This window comes from Rhinolophus sinicus, linkage group LG03 (assembly GCF_036562045.2).
Source record: "Rhinolophus sinicus isolate RSC01 linkage group LG03, ASM3656204v1, whole genome shotgun sequence".
Taxonomy (NCBI): Eukaryota; Metazoa; Chordata; class Mammalia; order Chiroptera; family Rhinolophidae; genus Rhinolophus; species Rhinolophus sinicus.
Genome location: NC_133753.1, coordinates 12,641,153 through 12,662,648, shown reverse-complemented (window position 1 = coordinate 12,662,648; position 21,496 = coordinate 12,641,153). Strand labels below are relative to the sequence as shown.

The 21,496-nt window shown below is 42.8% G+C and overlaps 1 protein-coding gene and 1 long non-coding RNA gene across 12 annotated transcripts in view; one reads left to right on the top strand and one right to left on the bottom strand.

Moving 5' to 3' along the window:
• Positions 1–21,496, bottom strand: part of FOXN3 (forkhead box N3) — a 367,936-nt gene that overhangs the window by 166,931 nt on the left and 179,509 nt on the right. For all 11 annotated transcript variants that reach the window (XM_019744745.2, XM_019744763.2, XM_074327057.1 and 8 more), the window contains one exon: positions 2,389–2,525. In XM_019744745.2, coding sequence (XP_019600304.2) covers positions 2,389–2,525 — 137 coding nt within the window. The remainder of the gene's footprint in view (positions 1–2,388; positions 2,526–21,496) is intronic.
• Positions 1,950–20,258, top strand: LOC109454305 (uncharacterized). Its single transcript, XR_002138457.2, has 3 exons — positions 1,950–2,219; positions 6,429–6,571; positions 19,919–20,258. It is a non-coding gene; the product is annotated as an uncharacterized LOC109454305 (long non-coding RNA).

Below are 21,496 nucleotides of genomic sequence, written 5' to 3'. Positions count from 1 at the left end.
ATCCTGCAAGGAGCTGACAGGTGATGGCCTGCATGCATCACAGGGGACCCAGCCAGATAATATCAGGTCAGCCTTTTTAGTCCCTGTTTAATGACTTGCTTTGTCCCACTTGCATCTTCCCTAAGTCAACAAGTGGTTCGATAGCTCAGAATGGGAGAGGAGTATCACATCATTATAAACCGTGCAAATAAGGTACAATCATCCAGTATTTAGTATTTTTAGAGTTCAGATGAAAGAATTACAGTCCCTAGAAAAGACAAAGTGACTTGTTCTCACAGAATTAAGACACGGGAAGAGGCAGGTTAGAATCTGATATGTCATCTCACTCCACATCCAATGACCTTTCTGGAGGTGGAATCCATGCAACCCACATGAGTAAACACAGAAACTTTTTTTTCCCTTAGTCACATGGGAGAAAAGGAACAAGAGGTGACAATACAGGAGCAGGGAGGTATTCATTTGGAAATTATTTTCACTACAAAAGCTCTGGTTCATCTTTATTTCTATGCCTATATTAAAAAATCAAATGAAGTCATTAAGCTTAGGCCAGCTCAGAAAGCCTCTTGCCGGAGCATGCATTCTTCCTGCAACCCCCAGAGCTCCGCTATAATCCTTCAAATTATTAAATAATTACTGCATTTCCCTTGGGGTCACACTTGGCAACAAAATACTGGTCTAAATGAACCACTGATAGGACCCAGAGAATAACACTTAAGTTCTTGACTTCTTAGAAGCAAAAGGATATGAAGTACTTCCAAGGTACAAGCTGGGGAGGAAAATAAAGGATTTTCTGTGGGATCTGGAGGATAGGGGGAGTAGAATGACAAAGGAACAAGAGAATCTGGAAAATGTCCCAATAACTAGTGTCATCTCCTCCCCCACTAACCTTGTGTATCAGCAATTTTCCACTCCAGCCCTAGTTCCCTTCCATTTCAAGAGTGGCTAAGCCACAAGAAGAAAACCAAGCATACAGCTCTGTCCTTCTGGACATTTCTACAATGTTGGCTAGGCTGCTTTGGAAAATCCCATTTTATCTCCTACAGCTATATGACCTCAAGTTGTCATTTGCAATAAAGTATGCTTCCACTGATTGTTATGAACACAGACAAAAACTGCTACAACCGTTTTCCCCCCTCCGAATCTTTCAAACCAACTGTAGTTGCTATGTAGGGTTATTTGTTTCTAAGGCAACAGCATACATCTAAGTACTAATGGCCTGTCCTTTTGCCAGGCAACAAACAGCCTTGTGATGCAACTGCACCTGTCTCCCTACGCGTTACTATGGAGACGCTCCAGTTGCTATGGCTACCATCACGCTAATCGCCTAGCAAAGGCAGACATACAGCAGTCTTCTCAGAGAGCCCAGCTGTTCCTCCCCGTCTCTTGCTGAAGACTGATTGTCTAGGGTCTGTGATGGAATGCTTCTCAACTGAGATGCACAAGAACTTCACTAATGCCATTTCAGAGGATCACTCTGTGCTCCTTTCTGCAGAACATAAGACTAGCGGAAGAGTCTGCAAAACAGAGGACTAGACAACTGCTGAAGTCGATGAATTCACGCCATTCCTCACTGACATAAACTTGTTGTCCAAGGCTAATTTCTCTTAACTGGGTGGTTACAACAGAAACATTTCTATACATTAAAAACATACATATTTTTTGGTAGGATTGAAGGATAGATGTCAAAACCAAGCAGGATGTAAGATAAAATCAATTTTAAAATTTGGTTCAGTGCTATGTGGCTATTTTTTTGTCATTTTAGATTCTAACATTAACAAGGCTTTTTTCCAAAAGTAACAAGCTACATATCCTCCCCTCCAATTATATCTTTGTAAAAATGGCAGCCATGACCTCCCTGCCTCAAAACAAATGGGCATGTGAGGGGGAACAAATGTCTCCATTGTTCTCTGTTCTCTTAGAAGAGCCAAACACCAAGTAACCACAACAAAATGATTACTCAGGAGCACAGGCGACCTGGAGACCAGAATGACAACAATTGCGAGAGTCCTTCAGCGAACACCTGTAGATGTTCTTGGTCAGACGACAAGAAGATGGAATCGCTTACTGGACTCACACCTGCCCTTCGATTCCAACAAGCTCTGACACACTGAGAGGGTAAAGCTGCCAACTTTTCTTTGTCAATGTTTCTTCCCAAGAAGACAATATTTCACCCGCCATGAAGGCTTCTGGAAACACATTACTCAGAAACAGCAAAAGCGGTAAGGTTTGCAAGAAATACAACAATGGCTATACCTCCAATAATACTTCATTTCTTTCTCATTTAGCTACAGTTATTTTTTAAAATCATACAGCCTGTTAAATGAGTTCCAGGGCCCGTCTCTGTCAAAATAAGGCAAATTTAGTAGACAAAAAAAAAATAAGTCTTACCTTTGATATGCCTGAGGAGAGGCGGGAGGTGTATTGAACACGTGTGGGTACGGGTGATAAGGTGTCTTTTTCAAAGCCTGAATTAGATTTTGTCTGTACTCTGGGTCTATGCACCACAATGACCCTTTCCCAATACTCTGCAAAGAAAATTAAAATACAAGTGATTAATACAGAATCATTAACTATTTTGCATTAAGTTGACATATAGTTGCTGTCATAGTTACTTATTTTTAAAAGCCTCTCGCATATTTGTTAACTGCTAGCCTTCAACATTGTGATATTGTACTCCGACAACAGAGTCTTACCCATCTTAAGCTTGACAGACAAAATGGACATAATATTACCAGGTGATGCTAATACAATAATATTGTGATTTTCACATCCTAATGACCAAAAAACTTAGCTTCCTTTATTATTTTTCAGTGTCAACTTTGACAAACATGTATTTTCTTCTTAAAATTCGTTTAAATTTGTCAGATTTTAAACACTGAAAGAAAATGCAGACTGAGATACCCTCCAAACTCCATCTCTGCTTTAAAAGCCCAAAAGTTCTGTTTTTAAACCATGTTACATTGGTACTAATTTACAAAAACATAAAGTAATCCTCTTCTTTTTTCCTACTTAACTCACCAAAGTGCGACATTTAAGCTTCAAGAGGAATTCCGTAATTGCCTCCCCCAAGAAACAAAAGAACCCAGGCAGCAGTGGGAAACCTAAGCGAGAATCCAGTATTTACTTTTTGGATTCCTGAGTTCAGAGTACTCTGCTCCAGGGCTAAATGAGTTGAATCTTTAGAAGTCAAACTTTAAAATGCAAATTTTATAAAACCGGTTCCAAGGAAAAAGGAAGACTTGCTGAGGCCCACTTTCAGTTGGAAGCTTTTGGTCTGTGGACAGTATTTTACTAAAAAAAAAAAAAAAAAATTAAGTCCTTCCTGTGAGACCCACTGGAACTGGCAGCAGGCCGTTGGGCAGTCAGTGCTCTGAATGCTTTCAAGCGACCCGAATGTACTCAAGCTGTTTGATAAGGTCCTTTGTAAATATTTACTGATTTGGAGAGAAAAGAAGTCAAATTACATAAACCCATGCCCATCCCATGCTTCCAGCCAACAGACTCTTATTTTCAGAACTATTGTACTACAGGAAGATTTAGAAAGCAAACCAGAAAATTGCTTAACTATTACAGGGGGGAATGTCCAAGAAAATCTCTTAGAAGGAGAACTAAAAATAACTGATTCCGAAAATCTTTAAAGCTTTTAAAAATGTGTATTTTGGTCATCCGTTCACCAAATCATTTAGTGACAAACTTATTCACAGAACGCTTTAAAATCCTTTACTGTCAACAACATCAGCAAGCAGTGTAACTGGAATTAACTCTTTCTGGTGCACTGAGAAAGGGAATTGCTCAAAGCCAAGATCAGGGGGCTGGAGCCCCCATAACCCCGGTCACCCACCCCCAGGTGCAGACCTGACCCCAAACACAGGTCCCATTCAGGCTGACCTGCCTTAGCTAAACATCAAAGTTCCCAGTTTAACCATCCCGCTGTTTAAAAATATGAAAGATTTCAACTTTGGAAAATTCAACGTCCACATTTGGCCTTTCCTTTCATGTGTTCATTTTTAAGCCCACATTAGCTTAGGGGAACTGATGAGACATTCAGAGTAAAGCAGGCAAGCCACCAAATGATCCACCGTGGACTCTCAGAACCACTCAGCATGTTTTTCAGAAGAAAGCCAAAAGCTAAGGGATGGAGAAGGATGAGGGAGGACGGGGTAGACCACAACTACCAAATTTGAATGATGGGAAACACACGAAAGCCCACAGAAGCCAGTAGGCAACTCCTCAGCAATAGGGGGTCGTGGCCAGACTGCATCAAAGCTCGCTGTGGAGTCCAGTGACTTGAACGAAGGCCCCAAACCCGCTACCTGGAGGGCCATGGCCCACAGGCAACCCAAACATTTCTGCAAAGAGATTATCACAGTCCTGGGAACCTAACGGCTTTTGTTTCATCAAGGTGGCGGTCAGAGGTAGGGCAGGTTAATCTTACAGGGAATATGACAAAAAACCGGACAATTGACCCTCTCAGGGAAATAACAATAGACCAAGACTATGGTTTCTCCTAAACCTGACCTAAGCAGCTTGTTTATTATATTACAATACTATTTACAAACTAAATGGAAAAACCCACAGGCTTGGGGGGTAGGGGGGTGCGGCATTTCACAAGGTAACTGATCTAGGTAAGAGAGGCAGGCAGAGTTACAGTAAGAACGACAGTTCTGGAGCCAGACATTTCCTCATTTCCTGTGTAGCCCTGGGCAAATCATGGTCCCACAGAAAATCTTGGCTTGCTCATTGGCAAAATAAAGACCCCCTTAAACATTGGTGCCAGGCCCCACGATGGCATGATGTGGCAGCACTTATAGATAATAAATGGCAGGTGGTATCATGAACATTGACTTTCTGACAGAAGGGGAGCAAAGCTGGGTATAAAATGCATTTCATTAAATCAAATCTGATTTTCTCAAAGCCATCCATCATAAATAAGCACCAAATTCCAACAGTGCCACTGAGAGGGGCCTCCAGCACGCTGATGTGGCAAGCCAGGAGTAAAGTAATAGTCTACTTGTGCGCTGTTGGTCCTGGCTTAGCAAATTCACTTTCAGGAGCTCTTCTGCGTTCTCAGATCCCACCTTTATTTCTACCACCACCCCCATCTGCCTTCTATGCACCCCTCACTCCCTGTCCTCTCTACTATAACTTCTCCCTTGCTCAGAAAGCCAATTCTGAGTCACAACAAGCTAGCTGCTACAAGTTTTCTTTTGCCCGGGTCTTTGCACGTCATCATCTCGATGAGGTTTAACTGCAAACTGGGTCAGCACAGATTCTCAATATTCATTCACTGCAGACAATTGCCCAGGCTTTGGATCATAATGGTTCCTACCTTGCTGAGTCCTGCATTTTACAGTGAGAGGGGTCTGAAACTGCTGGTAGGTTTTTACAGACCAGACACTAACTTCATTATCTCATACTTACAATTTCCAAAGAGCAAAAATTAACCAAAAAAGCATCATCGGGACACACCCATGTCACTGTCAATCTCTGTAATCCCTCCAATGATCTGACAGTAGAGAGCCTGGAAGGAGCATGAAAGAGGCTGGCAATGTGTCTTATTTGCAAGCATTCTCCTTGGTTTCAAGTAACAATTCAGAATAGGCTGACTTGAAAACTTTTTAAATGGAAATATACAGAAGACAGAATGCTTAATAAGTTTCTTAGGCCAGGAAAAATTACATTTAATGCCCATAACGGGGGAGAGAAGAGTGTAATTTAATTATAGTTGGGTAATTTGTTTCAGAGTCAGAGCTCTTAGAAATATCTGCATCTTATCTAAAAAATATGCATTTTTTACCATAATAACTGTGAGGGCCATGTACCGTTGAATATTAAGGAATTCAAAATAAAAAGGAAAGAAAGATCTTCATTCACAGATACATTTCATGTTCAAAATATTTTTCATCTTAAAAATATGGGTGTTTTTGTTTTTGTTTTTTTAAGGAGGGCACAGTTCACAGTGGCCCATATGGGGATTGAAACGGTAAACTGGCATTATTAATGCCACGCTCTAATCAACTGAGCTAACCGGCCACCCAAAAATATGTATTTTTAAGATTGAAAAAGTTCCGATGAGTGAAGATCCTTCACACACACACACACACACACACACACACAGTTTGACAAAACTAATGTGAAAAAAGTAGAGGGGGGACCTGACCAAAAAGATATGGGGTAGGCCAAACTTTTTATTATTTTAAATTAAAAAGCACCTGGGGAATAACTCACAATTCCGTTAGCAATAAAAAAAAATTTTTTAATTTAAAAATGATCAGACATAAGAGGGGGCAAAAAAAGACAAGGAGAGCCTATATTGTAGAAAGAACTGATTAGTGAGAAAGGTTAAATAAAAGAGAGGGAGATAAGAAAACAACTAAATTAAATCTTAAATCTAACTGCTAAAAATAACACTTTTTTTCTCCTGAGAGGTCTAGAGCCAGGGGCCGCCTCTGGCAGCTCCCGAATCTCTCCCACGCTTCCATGACTCTTTGGCCCTACACAGCAGCACCTGTCTGTTGGTCTGACATCATCTTTGTTTTGGGTCTCTTCGCCAGGTTGTGAGTTCCTGTGGGTGAGTACCATATTTTAAACATTGTTTACAAACTGGGCTATGATACATGAATGAGTCATGAAACCAATGCAATGGGTCACAACCAGCATTGTTTTAAAGGAACAAAACAGAACCAAATAGAACAGGCTAGAAAATACCTGTAGCAAGTGATATTCTGTGAAATGTGTATGTGTGTACACATGTACGAAGGTCTGACAATTCAGTTCGTGAACTTGTTGCAACAATGGTGCTAACTTTTTTGATATCAAAGGGATTATTCATCATGAATTTGTACCAACTGGACAAACAGTTCACCAAGTTTACTATTTGCAAGTGTTGAAAAGGTTGCGTGAAAAAGTTAGACGACCTGAATTTTTTGCTAATTCATGGCTCTCGCATCACAATGCACCAGCTCACACAGCACTGTCTGTGAGGGAGTTCTGAGCCAGTAAACAAATAACTGTATTGCAACACCCTCCCTACTCACCTGATCTGGCCCCCAATGACTTCTTTCTTTAGCCGACGATAAAGGAAATATTTAAAAGAAGACATTTTGATGATATTCAGGACATCAAGGGTAATACAACAGCAGCTCTGATGGCCATTCCAGAAAAAGAGTTCCAAAACTGCTTTGAAGGGTGGACTAGGTGCTGGCGTCACTGCATAGCTTCCCAAGGGGAGGACTTCAAATGTGACTGTAGTGATATTCAGCAATGAGGTATGTACTAGCATTTTTAGGATGAGTTCGCGAACTTAATTGTCAGATGTCGCATATAGGTGCATAATGGACCACAAGGTCACATATACGTCTTACTAGTAAACTGGGTCCAAACAGTGTGGTAAACACTGGTCTGGGACAACGGTTTCCTGTTTGTGTTTTTTTTCCCTGCTCATCACTTCTGAGGGATAAGGCCCACTTCCAGCAGTAATGGAGGACACCCAATGCGGGGGAAGGACCCAATGAGGCAGGACCCATATCAAAATGGAGCAGGGAGCTGGCCACCCAGGACCATCCCCTCATCCCTATGGTACCCATGGCATGCCCGGCACTGTGGAGGATACATTAGTGAATATAAAACAATACAAAAGGGGACTGCTGTCTTGAAGTGGATTCTAGAGGGGGTAAGGTGTCAGTAAATAAGGAAAAAATATGCAAGCTCATGACAGACTGCAATGCCTTCTACGAAGAAAACAGAGCGCGATGAGTTAGAAGCCAGGAACTTGCCACTGTGTAAAGAACAAATGGGCTGGAAGCGGCATGAGGACCTACAAAGATCTGTTATGAGCTGATGCTGTAGTGTAGGCCCACCGTGACCAGGTGGCAGCAGTGAAGATGGAAAAAAGACAGCTTCGGAGTGTATTCTGGAGAATCAGTTGGACCTGGCAATAGATTAGAAGCGGCAGGTAAAGAACAAGAAAAAAGTCATGGTTTGGTTTGAGCAATGAACTAGGTCAGAGATTGTGATAAGGGGCAAATCCAGTGCTCATTGGAACATACAACCTTTGAGACGTTCATGTATCAAGAACTATCGACTAAGGAACTTGAAAGAACTTGCTGGATGTATGCCACCTCTCTTCTCTCAGTGACCCCAACCTTCACAGCAAAAGCTCATGAGTGTACAAAGGTAGACCTGAGGTGGTCGGGCTTTACAGGTTCAGTACCAACTGGCTGTTCCACAGAAGGGGCTAGTAAGCTTTTCCTTAAAGAGTCAGAGTAAATATTTTAGACTATGGGCCATATGGTCTCTCTTCCAACTACTCAGCTCTGCTGTTGTAGCACAAAAGCAACCAGAGACGTAAATGAGTAAACGTGGCTGTGTTTCCGTAATACTTTAGTTACAAAACCGTCGTCGATCGTTCACTGCCCCTGACCTACAGCTCCTACACTTGAACCCAAGGTTCAGACTCAGAGCTCCTGTAGTTCTGGGAATCTAAACCCAGGTAAGGGGTCTTCAGGGGCTAGGAAAACAGGAGGGGATCCTGTGGGATTAGGAAGGGAGTACTGACAATGACCTATGCCAAGTGCCCCAAGGCAGGAAAGGGGGACCCCTGGGGAGGGAGGAGGTACAGACACAGACTGGAATAAGTAAACCCATCAGAAATAAGAATACATAGTGTTTGTTGAGCTGCACCTAACATCACTGCATTCTGAAATCACTGTGTATGTGCAGCTCACGCTTCCTTCTCTGGGTCTGTCTCCTCATCTGTACATTAGGTGGTCAGATGAAATCACCCCCCATAGGCTCATAACTCTATGCTTTGAGAATATGTTACCATAGGTTTATTAGTATACCTGGCCCTGCATCTCTCCATCTCCTGCAGTTACCAACACTGCCATTTTTCTGTCCTTGGCCAGTACCAACGCATGGTGAAGTCAGTGAGAAGCACATTATTGAGCTTTCAAAAGGTAGCCCTTAATTTGGCTGGCGTGGACCTTGGACTCAGGGAGACCTGGGACCATGCTTTGTTTCAATTTCCCAGCTGTGTGACCTTGGACAAGTTACTTAACTGCTCTGAGCTCTAGTTTCCTCATCTATAAACATGGGAGGGTTATAATAATACCTGCTTCACAGGATTGTTGCAAGGATTAAATGAAATAATGCTATGCTTGGCACATGATAAAAGCTCAACAAATATTGATCTCCTTATTATGATGATAAAAATGTTAAGTAGCCAGCTTTCCTTGACACCAAGCTCCAAAACATACAGGCCCTGCTCTGATGGAAAATTGTGAAATGATGCAGATTTCACCTGAAAAATGCCACACATGGCTATTTGTTTTCCATGGTAGTACGATACTTTCCTTGATCCAAAGGAAGTATTCTGTATCAGCCGCACTAAGATGGAGGTAGAAATGGAAGGATAAAACTAGAACAAAGCAAGACCTGGTAACATGAGTGATGCCAGAAGGGAGAAGAGACTTTTGAGGAAGGAAGCACTTGCTTGGAGTCACTTCTGGCATCAAGGCCTCTAGGTTCCCAGGACCTTGTGGTCTCTGCCCTTAAGAGGTTAAAACCTGCCACTTCCTTCCTCGAAAGGAGAGGCCCTTGGCCTCCACACTGCCCTGAGGCAGGGCGGGGTGAAGAATCAACATAGAGAATAAAGCTGGGGCAGGCAAGTTGGGATGGGCAGGAGGAGCTGGCCTTGGAGAAGAAAGGGACCCCCAGCAGGGAGCGCTAAGCCTCTGAAGACACTGTACTGTTCTCTTGGGGATCGTGGGCTCACCCTGGAAACTGGAACTGATATGGTCCACTCACTCGGGACCAAAAGACATGGGTAGCTTTTTGGACAGGTGGTCCCAGAGTTGCCAATTTTCAAGTTGCCTTTCTAGCCAACATACAGAAGGTTTATCCAGGATCTGGAAGGCATGCTTCAAGTCTCCTAGAAACAGCCCAGGTTTGCTCCTCTATGGCTACTTAGCTAGTGCCCTGGGGGCGCCCTGCTGTAGCCCCCAGTGCTGGTCCTGCCTTGTTTCTGCTACCTCCACAAGAGTGCCCCCGCTCCCCTTGCTGGCTCCTCCTCTACTGCGCACTGGCTCCTGCTCAGGCCTCTGGGCCAAGCTGCCATAAAGGGGAAAGAGAACGCAAGCTGGGGGAGGGGGGCTGGGAGGCGGGGCAGCCCAGGGCTGATACTCACAGAGCCCCAGGTTCTCCCATTCCCACAAAACTCACTGTCAGTCCCTAGACAAGGCCAGAATCCAGACTAGAATGGGTCAAAAACCCCACTGAAACTTCAATGGCCTAAGGAAAGACCCCTTGGGCTTCATTTGGAAGCAAGTCATTGAACAACACTTGTAGAGATCCAACAGAGTATGAGGTGCTAGGCAGGTCACCATGACACAAAGGATGGGTCCATCTTTTAGGGTGCAGAACCTCCAGAGGAAGACAAACAATAAACAACTCTAAGTGACTACATAAGCAGGCCAAAGGCTACAGAACAACAGAGGAGGGAAAGGACAAGTGCTGCGGGGAGGAAGGTATTAAAATTGCACATGCTTGTGTAAGCACACACACATGCACTCGTGCACACACACACATTTAGCCTGGCTCATCCTGCTAACAGTGCCCGCAGCCCCTGCTCTGGGCACCCTCCAGCTCCCACCTGGGCCTATCCCACGGGAATACAGTCTCCTAGAGACCGTGTTCTCAGCTCAATCTTACCTTCCTCTTACCTTCCCACTAAGCCGCTGTACAGAGTCTCGCACTGTTAGGTTCATGCTCGCCTTTCAAGAGTGTGAGAGGGGCCGAAAGCAACGCCAGGGCCTTCGCAGGGGGCGTCCTAGGGCACATCCTCACAGGTGCCCCCCAGAAACAAAGGGATTGACCCACATGGACAAGAACCTGCTACCCTGCTGTGGGACCAGGAGGACACCACACATCCCCCTCGGACTGGCAGTCTCTTCGCCTGTGTATAATAATAATACTATCGTCTCCACATCCTTTTAGACTTGAATGTGATAATGCATAGAATGCACTGAAAAGGCAGGTAATCAATTTAATTCTCCGCTCTGTCAAAGAAAGTCACAAGAGAAGCGGGGTGGTACTGGGGAAAAAAACAAATAGGACAATAAAAAGTTATTCTGATGAATGACCGTGACATCACACCAGAACAAAGTACTAAGTGGGTGAGTGATCCCTTACAGGCCCCTTTGGTTCTAAATTTCTGTAATTTATAGTCGAACGACATCAGGGGAAATTTTCAAATTTAAAAAAAATGACCTGAGGAACTAACCAAGTACATGGAAAAAAAAAAAGCAGAGGGAGAAAACAAACAAAACTGATTACAAAGAATGTTTTTCTAGATACATCAATGTTCATTTCCCATAACAAAATAGACAATTGCTCCAAAACAAAGATTTAAAAAGAAGTCACGTCAGACACTTGGATCTCCCTAACAACTGTTTGCAGTGTTTGAAATGTCCCACTTTGCTCTCTTACAGTTTTTAGGGTTTGGGTTTTTTGTTTTTTGGTTTTTGTTGTTCACCAAAAGTAGGAGGGATGGAAAAGAGAAATCGCACACCAGGTCCAGACAGGAATTTCCTTCCAAGACCCTGGCCCTGTGTGGCTCAGTCTAACACCAGTTCTGGGGAGGGGCCCTGCAGGCAGGGTGGGCAGGCCCCCAGGTTGTTATCATCATGGCCGATGAAGATTTCAAACTCACTAACTACGGGTCCCGCTGAATATCAGATACGGAAATCGCCTCCATGCCTGCAGTCGCCTCACGATTATTTTACAGATGTGCTCTATAAGCTATACAGATGGGAATCATGACTAACATGTCACTTGTACAATATTCAGATACATGAGCTCGATGCAGACTTTACAGCGTCCTAGCTCTTTCAGAAGCACACCTCGGATGTCTCTGAACACTGCTCCCCGCCCCCTTCACTGAGTAACCACAGACATGGGGGCAAAGGAACACAGGTGGCACAGGTGGGGAAGGAACTATTTCAGGCATGTGGTGGCTGGACAGGTTGTGTACACGCGTGTGTGTGCGCATGGCTTAATCAACGGAAGAATCCGTAATTTCCTTGTATTAACACCTCAATAAAACCAAAACATCCCCAAGATTTGCCTAAAACCAAACTGACCTCTAGGATGGTGAAGTTGGGTAGGGGTGGAAATGTGAAAGGAGACCAGTTTATCAGTTACCAGTGCTTCTGCTTTGCAGGGATCTCTCCTGTCACTCACTATTTGGTGCAGCCCTGTTTCTGCCACAGGCCCTCCACCACCCATGGATGTGATTTCCATTGGGGGCTGGGCGCACAAATCTGAAGCACGTCAACTCCCGAAGGCTGACAGAGCTAGTTAAGTGTTTGGGTTGAAATGAGTTATTTTTTGTACTCTATTGTGTCTGAACTGCCAAAGGCAGTCAGTCAATAGCTGGCGCACTAAGAACAATCGATAATAAAATGATCGCCAAAAGATCCGAAATATATTTACTTACACTGTCAAGCTCTACACTGGTAAGTTCTAAATTCTAATAAAAAAAAAGGGGGGGAAACACATACACACAGGTACCCTCATATTCCAAGTCAGAATGTCAAAGAATTGGCATCTATAAAATCACCACTCTTACCCAACTAAATCTTGGGACTGTCCCAAATTAGTTTCACCAATCTGTCTGTTGGGGGCTTTAGCAAGTAAGAGTTAACTATTCTCCCCTATCTGAAACCTCACAGTATTACCTATGCAGGCTGAGAAAGAGTAGAGACACAGAGACAGTTAAAAAAATTTTAAGCACTGGGAAAGCACACAGGAAGTATTTAAAAACTTGTTTTATATCCTTCTAATACCAGTCATGCTCCACCACTTCAAAGAGTTGAACTACTGCTCAAATCAATTCAAGATATGCCCAGTATCAAATCACACACACACACACACACAGACACGCACCTATGGATAAATTCTTCATGACCATTTTTAAATGCTAATAATTTTATCACAGAAACAAAGACATGCAAATCTAAAAGGTCTTATTTGTCACCTAATATCAAAGAGGAATGTACAATGATGTGATAAAGGTGTCAGAATTGTGAATGTAATCCTTTTAAAAAGTGTTTTAGTAACAGTGGTTTGTATCATCTACAGATTATACCACCTAAAGTCTTCAAGTTAAAATTATTGCATAAGCAAATTATAAAGAGGAAACATGGCAAAATCAAACACATGTAATAAACTGCCTTTTACATGCTTTTTTTCCGTTCAAAAGGCAAACTGACTTAAAGCTCGTAGCTATGAGAGGAGGTAAAATTCACCATTCATTATGTTGTCAGAAATAAAAACTCAGTTACTTTAAAAATTCAAGACCCAATAGAGGATTTTTATAAACATACTGTATGAAGTGGAGGGGGCAAGATTACAGCCAGCTCTGGCTCTCCACTGAGCTGCGCTCTCTCTAGCACCTCTACTTTTCTTTAAAGTGATTCAAATGCTGCAAATGATAATTAACGCCAATAGTGTTTTTTTTGTGTGTGTTTTTTTATGGAGGGTAATAAAGGCACATGTGGGTCTGACAAACAGAGATACCCTTGGTTGGATTACAACTGGCCCACCTAGTGCCACTTTATCTTCTGGTTGTCAGTAGTTACTCATCTATTTTTAAATGTTCCAATATGATCTTATCAATTGGCACATATAATTTGATCACCTTATTTCCATAACTAAAAGTTGTTGAAGGTACCTGGCCATGTAAAAGTTACAGTTACAGAGTGTGGGTGTACTGGCCCGCAGTTATGCCCTTTAATGTTAAAAAAAAAATCATAAAGACCCTCTCTCTCAATAAAACATGCATACAGGGTTGTTGGGTTTTTGTTTTGTAAGGAGTGGCCACTGGCCAAAGGACTAACCAGTCACCCACTCACCCACAAGGGGCCTTTGCTGGGTGGTCCTGGTTTGGCAATCCAGCTTTTTGCCACAGCCTCTTGCTGGAACCAACTGGGCCCATTTTGAAGGCAAAATTGCCTTTACAGTGCCTCTCCATTCTAGCACAAGTATCCTAACAGCAAAAGAGACCCTTTCAACAAACAGTATCTGAGCATAGCCTGGACCCCTGATGTTGTGGCATCTGCTACAATGATAAATCCAAAACCATCCCTGACCCGAGTGGAGTGGGAGAAGTGACAATGAGCAAATGACATTGTGTTATGGATTCTTTTTAAATTCTGGTAGATACTAGCCAAGACAAGGATGGAGCCCATGGGAGCAGAGGGCACGCAGAATGTGCTGGCGGAGGGCAGCAGTGTGTCAGGAAAACTGTAATAAGAGGTGGCTAGTCCAGAACTCACCACAGGCCTTACCAAGCTCCAGGCAAACAAAGAGAGGGGAGGGGGGCAGAGGGAAAGAGAGATGGAGTCAGAGAATGAACTAACCCCGTGATGAATGCTAAGAGGACTGAGGAAAAATTTAGGAGAACAGAGGCTACCAGAAAGACTAGCTGATCTGAACCCTTGGAACCACATGAAAGCCTCGGCGAGGCCAGAGCGACCCGACTCAGCAGCTGTCTAGAGCCATGGCACCATAGCATCTAAACCCTCCCTTCTGAGCCTCGCACTTAGTTTCCCTGAGGCCCATTTCAGAGTACTGAAAAGGCAAATTACGTTGGGCCTAAAACTCATCATCACAGCTTTCCCCCCAATTGTGTTCCTGTGAGGTCCTGCAAAAGGTGGGAGTTGACAGTAATCTCAGTATTTGCATATCTATCCCGCAGATTGAAGTTTTGGTGATAAAGTGAAGTGTAAAGTGAAGTGTGTCACCCGGAAAGGCCAGTATCACCATTGAGCTCTGGTCACTATGGGGATTCCCCTGGGCCACAAACACAGTGACCCAGAGGACTGTTCCAAGGTCCTAGGAGCACCTGGAGCAACACATCTGTTTCTGGACACTTCTCAGCTCACCTGACAACTCACTACAACCTGAGGCACAGAACACAAAGAACAGTCCTCCAGGGATTCAACCAGCTCATCTGGTTGATTAATAGCTGACGAGGACTCAAGGCGATAGGATAGCAAACAAGAGGTCTGCCAGAGAGGAAGTCTGCCAAAGGTTACGAGTTACCAGATTATGAGGTGGGAGGGGGGAGACTCTCCGGCTTAACGAACATTACACAGTGCGTTTGTCTCACGCACTGGGAGCGTGTCACGCTCAGTGTAGAAGCACTCTGCGACCACTGCATTAGCCCCAAACGGGATCTCAGTAAGCACTCCTGCAGCCGGTGTTGTGATCTCCCCCCAGGCAGGAGGGCGGGGACAGAAAAACTGGGCGGGTACTCAATGCTTACCAACCACACTCTCAGACTATGTCACCAAGATTAACTCAGGCTTCCCAACACAGTCAGCCCCTCATTACCCATGGAAATCTTACACACAAGAAATTGTAACTCAGGATACCGTATTGCTGAGTCACCTGGCCTAAATGTCAGTTCAACTTGGAACTCAAGGTATAACCAGACAGTTAGGAGTGATGGCAGTAGTGGTAACAGCAGTCGTAACCATTAGCACTACCTGAGAACTGACCGCGTACCAAGCACTATCCGAGGCATTTTACCTGCATTATTTCATTTATTCTCCCAACAAACCCAGAAGGTGGGCAGTATTCTGACCCCCGAGATAAGGATATTGACATTCAGGTTCAGACAGGCTAACTAACTTGCCTCAGGTCAAATGCAGTTTGACTCAGGAATCTGTAAACTCACCACCAAAATGAGAGTCTGTGACAAACACCATTAGTAGGGACCCAGCTGCAGGAAAACCATCACAAATTTCCAAGTTAAAACACGAATGGTTTGGGGATCATTCACTATAGTAAGTAATGTACATCCTTACATGGGAGCCTGCATACAAATGCTTTTACACACACACATCCTTTAATCATTCATGTCAAGGAAAAGTAAATGTTACTATTACTATTCTATTATGACTTTATATTTGTGTTGCTGGCACACAACCATTTGCACACAAAACATCACCTTTCCGTTTGTATAGCAAATTTCAAAGGGCAATCAAATACCTCTGGTGGCCCTAAACTTGATGAAGGCATCTGAGAAGATTAAGTCCATTTACAGCCAAGAAAACATGCTCTGAAAAGACCGGGGCTTGCCCCTAGATTGTAATTAGCAAGAAGCAGAGCCAGGATTAGAACCTCCACGGTCAGCTGCCTCCATCTTTCCACCAAACCACGTGGCTTCTGTGAGAAAGCCCAGCCAACTGGAAATGTTTTTACCTACATATATAACAAGTACTCATAAGTACGTACGTAAGACATTGTTATCCACCTTTTGAGATAACAGAAAGACATGTTGTACTTGGGGTGTTTCAACCGTGCAGTTGCTCCTCAAAACAACAAAACAGTGCACCTATTTCAGTAGCACTTTCTTCCCCCGCGTGGCAGCCCTGAGGACAACTGACAGTCCGCAGGGCACTGATGGATGGTAAGCTTCCTCTGACCACTTCAGCCATGGTGAATCCACGTGGGAGCCCCCCAGGAGCCCCCCAGTTCGTGGGACAGACTCCTCAGACATGCAGGATGACCAGTGGAGCTGCATACAGCTCAGCCTTCCACACTCCCAAAAGTGGCCCTGCGAGAAAGGAAGGCTCTCCCCGGGAGAGCTCTCCCCAGATTTTGTACCATCTCCCAGTGATGGGAATGTCATTATCAAATACTTGAAAATGAAGACTCAGAACCTAAGCTGAAAACAGTTGGGGGCTCTGTTTAGGTATTTTAAAGAAAGATCCTTTGATGTTTAAAAAATCCTGCCGCAGTGATCCACCTGATCGCCAGGAGCCCCAGGGCTAAGCATACACATGCACTAGATATTCAGGGCACAGGGAACCACTGCAGTGGTTGCTGGTCCACCCCATTCTGTATTATCTACGAGCGCTGGACATATGCCACGTGCCCAGCAGGGCCATTCTACCCTCATCCGCTCTGCTCCCAGCCCTAGGAGACTAACACTTGCAGATGCTTCAAGAGGCACCCTTGGCCACTGACTTCTGGTCTGGTTTCCCCAAAGGGAGGCACCAGTGAGGGGAAGGGAGGTTGGGAAGAGAGTAACAGATGGGTATTTATTGCCCGGGCTCCCTCCAGGGAATTAGCTGCATCCTCTACCAAAGGCCATGCCTCTATTGATTTCAGCTACTTTCTCCTTCACGTGCCAGTACTTACTCCTTTTCTTTGCCCCTTCAGATCTAGAGGTGAGGGAAGTTCCTTGGTGTAGTTAGCAAGCCCCCCACTCCATCCCTGTCTCCCAGAGGTGGTCCACCACCCTTGTATCCCTGCCCACTTGCTGGGAACTAGCCCTTTATTAAATGCTCTTCAGTTACTTCAGTTTGAGTGTGCCATCTGTCTCCTGCCAGGGCAGTGACTGGCAAAACAAAAACCAAATTGATCACCCTAGAATTTCACTCTTGGAATCTACATGCCACAATATGTGCATAGTAATTCCCTTGCAATTTCTCCAAGTCACAGAGGATGGTGATCAGGCAGGTGAACAAAAAAATACCACCAATACTTCCAAAATGATTTACTATATTGCATACTTTGAAAGAGCAGAATTTGTCTTCTTCAAAAGTGAAGGAAGTGGAAATATTTTATTCATTTCAAACATGAATACTTGATTACAGCATTAGAAAAGCATGTTGTTACTAAAAATATTCTATGTATAATACACTTTATAAGTGCATTATCAACAATTACTATTATGTTTCAGAGTTATATTAACCATGCATAAAAACTGCAAATAGGACAACAATGTCAGTGAAATTTCCAGTTTTGCAAGAGCTGATTGAAAATGTTTCTTATCTTAAACACTTTATAGAGTGGATAATAACAACATGGTATGAATTCAATTATTGTAACAATAACAACATTGAATCAAAATTTCTAAGAATTTAAGACTTAACAGTTAACTTCATCCTGAAGACCACGGGTTGGTATTTTGTACTGAGTCAGGGTGACCTTCAGGAAATTAAAACGTAAACCAACGTTTCAAATCTAAAATCTATGAGCTGTCTCATGGGTGGAGGGAGGTGGGGCATCTCCAACAAATCTACAAGATATGATTTTAAAAAACCAAAACACTGACAACAGGCACTGAGACATTCTTAATCAAAGAGGCATGGTTCAAATCCAAGGTCAGTGTCTACAATGTTAAAAAGTTAAAAAAAAGAGCTTTAACAAATTAACTGTAAACCATGTGTTGCCAAAATACTTTTTAAAGATGCCAAGTGTGTGTCAACCAAGTGTGTGAGGAACAAGTCTATGCGACTTCGTCTAAAGCCAAAAGATCATGTGAAGACTTATTCGCAGCTTTTCCACAGACCTGCTCCTACAGTAGGGTGTTGGTTACTTTCCCAGGGTTGAACCTGTTACTACAGGTCCCACTGTACCAGCATTTTACAAACTTTGCAACAAGTATTAAGGGAGGGAACACAATTTCTTTTTCTTGGGAAACCACGATGAAATCCAGATACAACAGCCTTAAGCCCTCTCCTATCTTTCCTACACAGTTTTGATTTCACATTTATTTGTGAGGTTGACTCATGCCTCTGTCCCCTTGCTAATATATGGGCTCTACGAAGGTCAGGACTACTTCCAGGTTGTTTGTGACCCCGTCGAACACAGACACAGGTGCTCAGTAGATTCTCCAATCGTTTAAACCACACCTTCGATAGTAGGATTACTGAGAAAAATAAGTTGGAGACCTCACTAAATATCCCTTTTCACAGAATGTTGACTTCGGAACTAAGGAATATTTTGTTCTTCAAAATAAAAATTCAATCAAGAAAAGAACAAAATCCATTAAAATGCGATGTGACAACATGCCCATTGGAATGGCTAAAATGACAAACAGTGACAATACTCAGTGCAAAGCAGAACGTGAAGCTACAGGAATGCTCACAAATTGCTGGGTGGAATGTAAATTAGCACGACCACTTGTAAACACGGTTTGGCATTTTCTGATAAAAAATGAAACATACACTTATCTTGAGACCCAGCAATCCTCCTCTTAGCTATTGACCCAAGAGAAATGAATTCATACATGCACACGAAGACTTTTACAAGGATATTCAGAGCAGCTTTATTCGTTAATACTTAAAAACTGCAAATAATCCAAAATCCATCAGCTGGTGACAGGATAAACAAATTATGATATCTCCATAAAATGGAATATTACTCAGTAATAAAAGGGAATGAATTATTGATACAATATGTGTAATTCTCACAAACATTATGCTGAGTAAAAGAAGCCAGAATACTGTTCTACGATTTCAGTAATATGAAATTCTAAAAGAAGGTAAAACTAATCTACTAAGACAGAAAATATACCAGGAGTTGTCTGAGGGTGTGGGTGGAGGGAGAGGAGACTGATTCAAAGGGGCAAAGGGAAGTTTTTATGGTGGCGAAAATGTTCTGATCTCCATTGTGGTGGCTGGTTACTCGGGTATATACATACTAATCAAAACACTTTCAATGGGTACATTTACTATAAGTGTATTAAATTATGCCTCAATAAAGTTGTGGTTTTTTTTAAAGAAAAGAGCAAGCCATAGCTGTAAAATAAAAAAATTTTTTAAAGCAAACAAAATAACCTAACTAGAGGATCAAGTTGGCGACATAACCTCACAGGGAAAGAATTCTTTCGCATGGCTTGTGAACTCAATACTGACTGTAAGTTCTAGTGGAATGTACGTACTAAGGACAAAGTGAACTACAAAAGGAAAGTACTACTATGTTTCAATCAGAATGACACTATTAATAGTGACAGACAACAGAATTTTGAAACTTTTGTGTATCTTGTAGAATAAAGCAGAAAGTGATGTTAAAGGTGATTTGGAAATATTAATAAACTCATGATTCTACTTTTCCTTAGTTCTGTCCATAGAAAGCCCTAAAACGGTAGCATCCCAGCCACAATGAACCCGCGTCGTGTCCAGATTCAGTTTCTACACCCCATTCTCCACGGAAAGGAATCCGCTCGAGCTTTTTGGAGAAATGGATGACCCCTGTCTGGAAATGGAACGTCTACGATGAGCCTATTTCTGTGCAAGAAAGCAAGGAAGTACTCAAAGACTAAAATGGGCATGTTCTAAGGACATAAAAGACAGCTTAAAAAGGGCCTCATTGGCCAAATTTGGGTTAATTTCAACATAAAAACGACTGCAATTGATTGTAAAACACTGACTAAATAAAAACCTATGAGTTCATAATGATATTCACTGAGATTTACTTGCCACCATTAGAGGTGATTATGACACGAATCCTTTTCTCTACAATTCAGTCATTACACTTGGGACAGTAATACCAAGTAAGAATAGAATTAGAAAAATCACCATTTGCAACCCCCCCAGTGAAATAATTCAGGAAAGAATCACCAATGGATACGCACACAGTGCCAACTTTTCTCTCCATAGATCGTGGGCTAATTGCAAAGGGAGCAACATACCATCCAGCAGAGTGATCTGGCATCACCGACTTACACCAGTGTTCAAACTTAGCATCACTGACAGTGGGACAACCTGGTGGGATCCGATGGTTTAAGAAGCACCCAGCATTACCTGGCAACTGTTTTAACAAGCTTGACTCTCAACAAGTACTTGGATCTGACTTCCAGGAGACACACAGACAAGTTGAACACCATCACTAGGAAATAATAAGTCAAACTCAGGATTTGACACATGCCCTAAAACAACTGGCCTTGAGCTACTCAAAAAATAGGTGGTGGTGGGATGGTCGGTTCATTCCAGACTGAAGAGAGTAAAGAGATATAAAAATCCAGTTGCAATGCCTGTACCTTCACTAGATCCTGGTTTAAAAAAAAAGAAGTTGTGAAAGACCTTGGGAGACAACTAGAGAAATCTGAATACAGACTACATATTTGATGCTGTAAGGAATTATTTCACATTTTCTTGGTGAGATAATAGCGTTACGTTTTATACAGGAGAAAGTCTCTACTCCTAAGAGATTCATGCTGACATTTTAAAGGGTAAAGCATCATGATGCCTACAACTTTCTTTTAATTGGTTCATATAATTTATACATAAAGATGAAGGAAATATAACATGTTAACAATTATTCATTCTAGGTAGAAGGGTATATAAGGTGATCACTGTACTATTCTTGCAACTTTTCTGTAGGTTTGAATTTTTTCATAATAGAAATATAAAAAGGGGGGAGAAAGAAAGCAGAGGTGACATTATCCCAATCTGTGAAGTCCTACCCAAGAGAGAACCAGCACTCCACATATCTCCTTAGAAGTACTCGCTGAGCTGAACTGTGTCCATCCCCATAAAGTCACATACTGATGTCCTAACCCCCAGGACTCCAGAATGTGACTGTATCTGGAGATAGGGTGTTTACAGAGGTAATTAACCTCAAATGAGGTCCTCATTAGGCTGGGCCCTAATCCAATATATGACTGGTGCCGTGAGAAGAGGAAATTTGGACACAG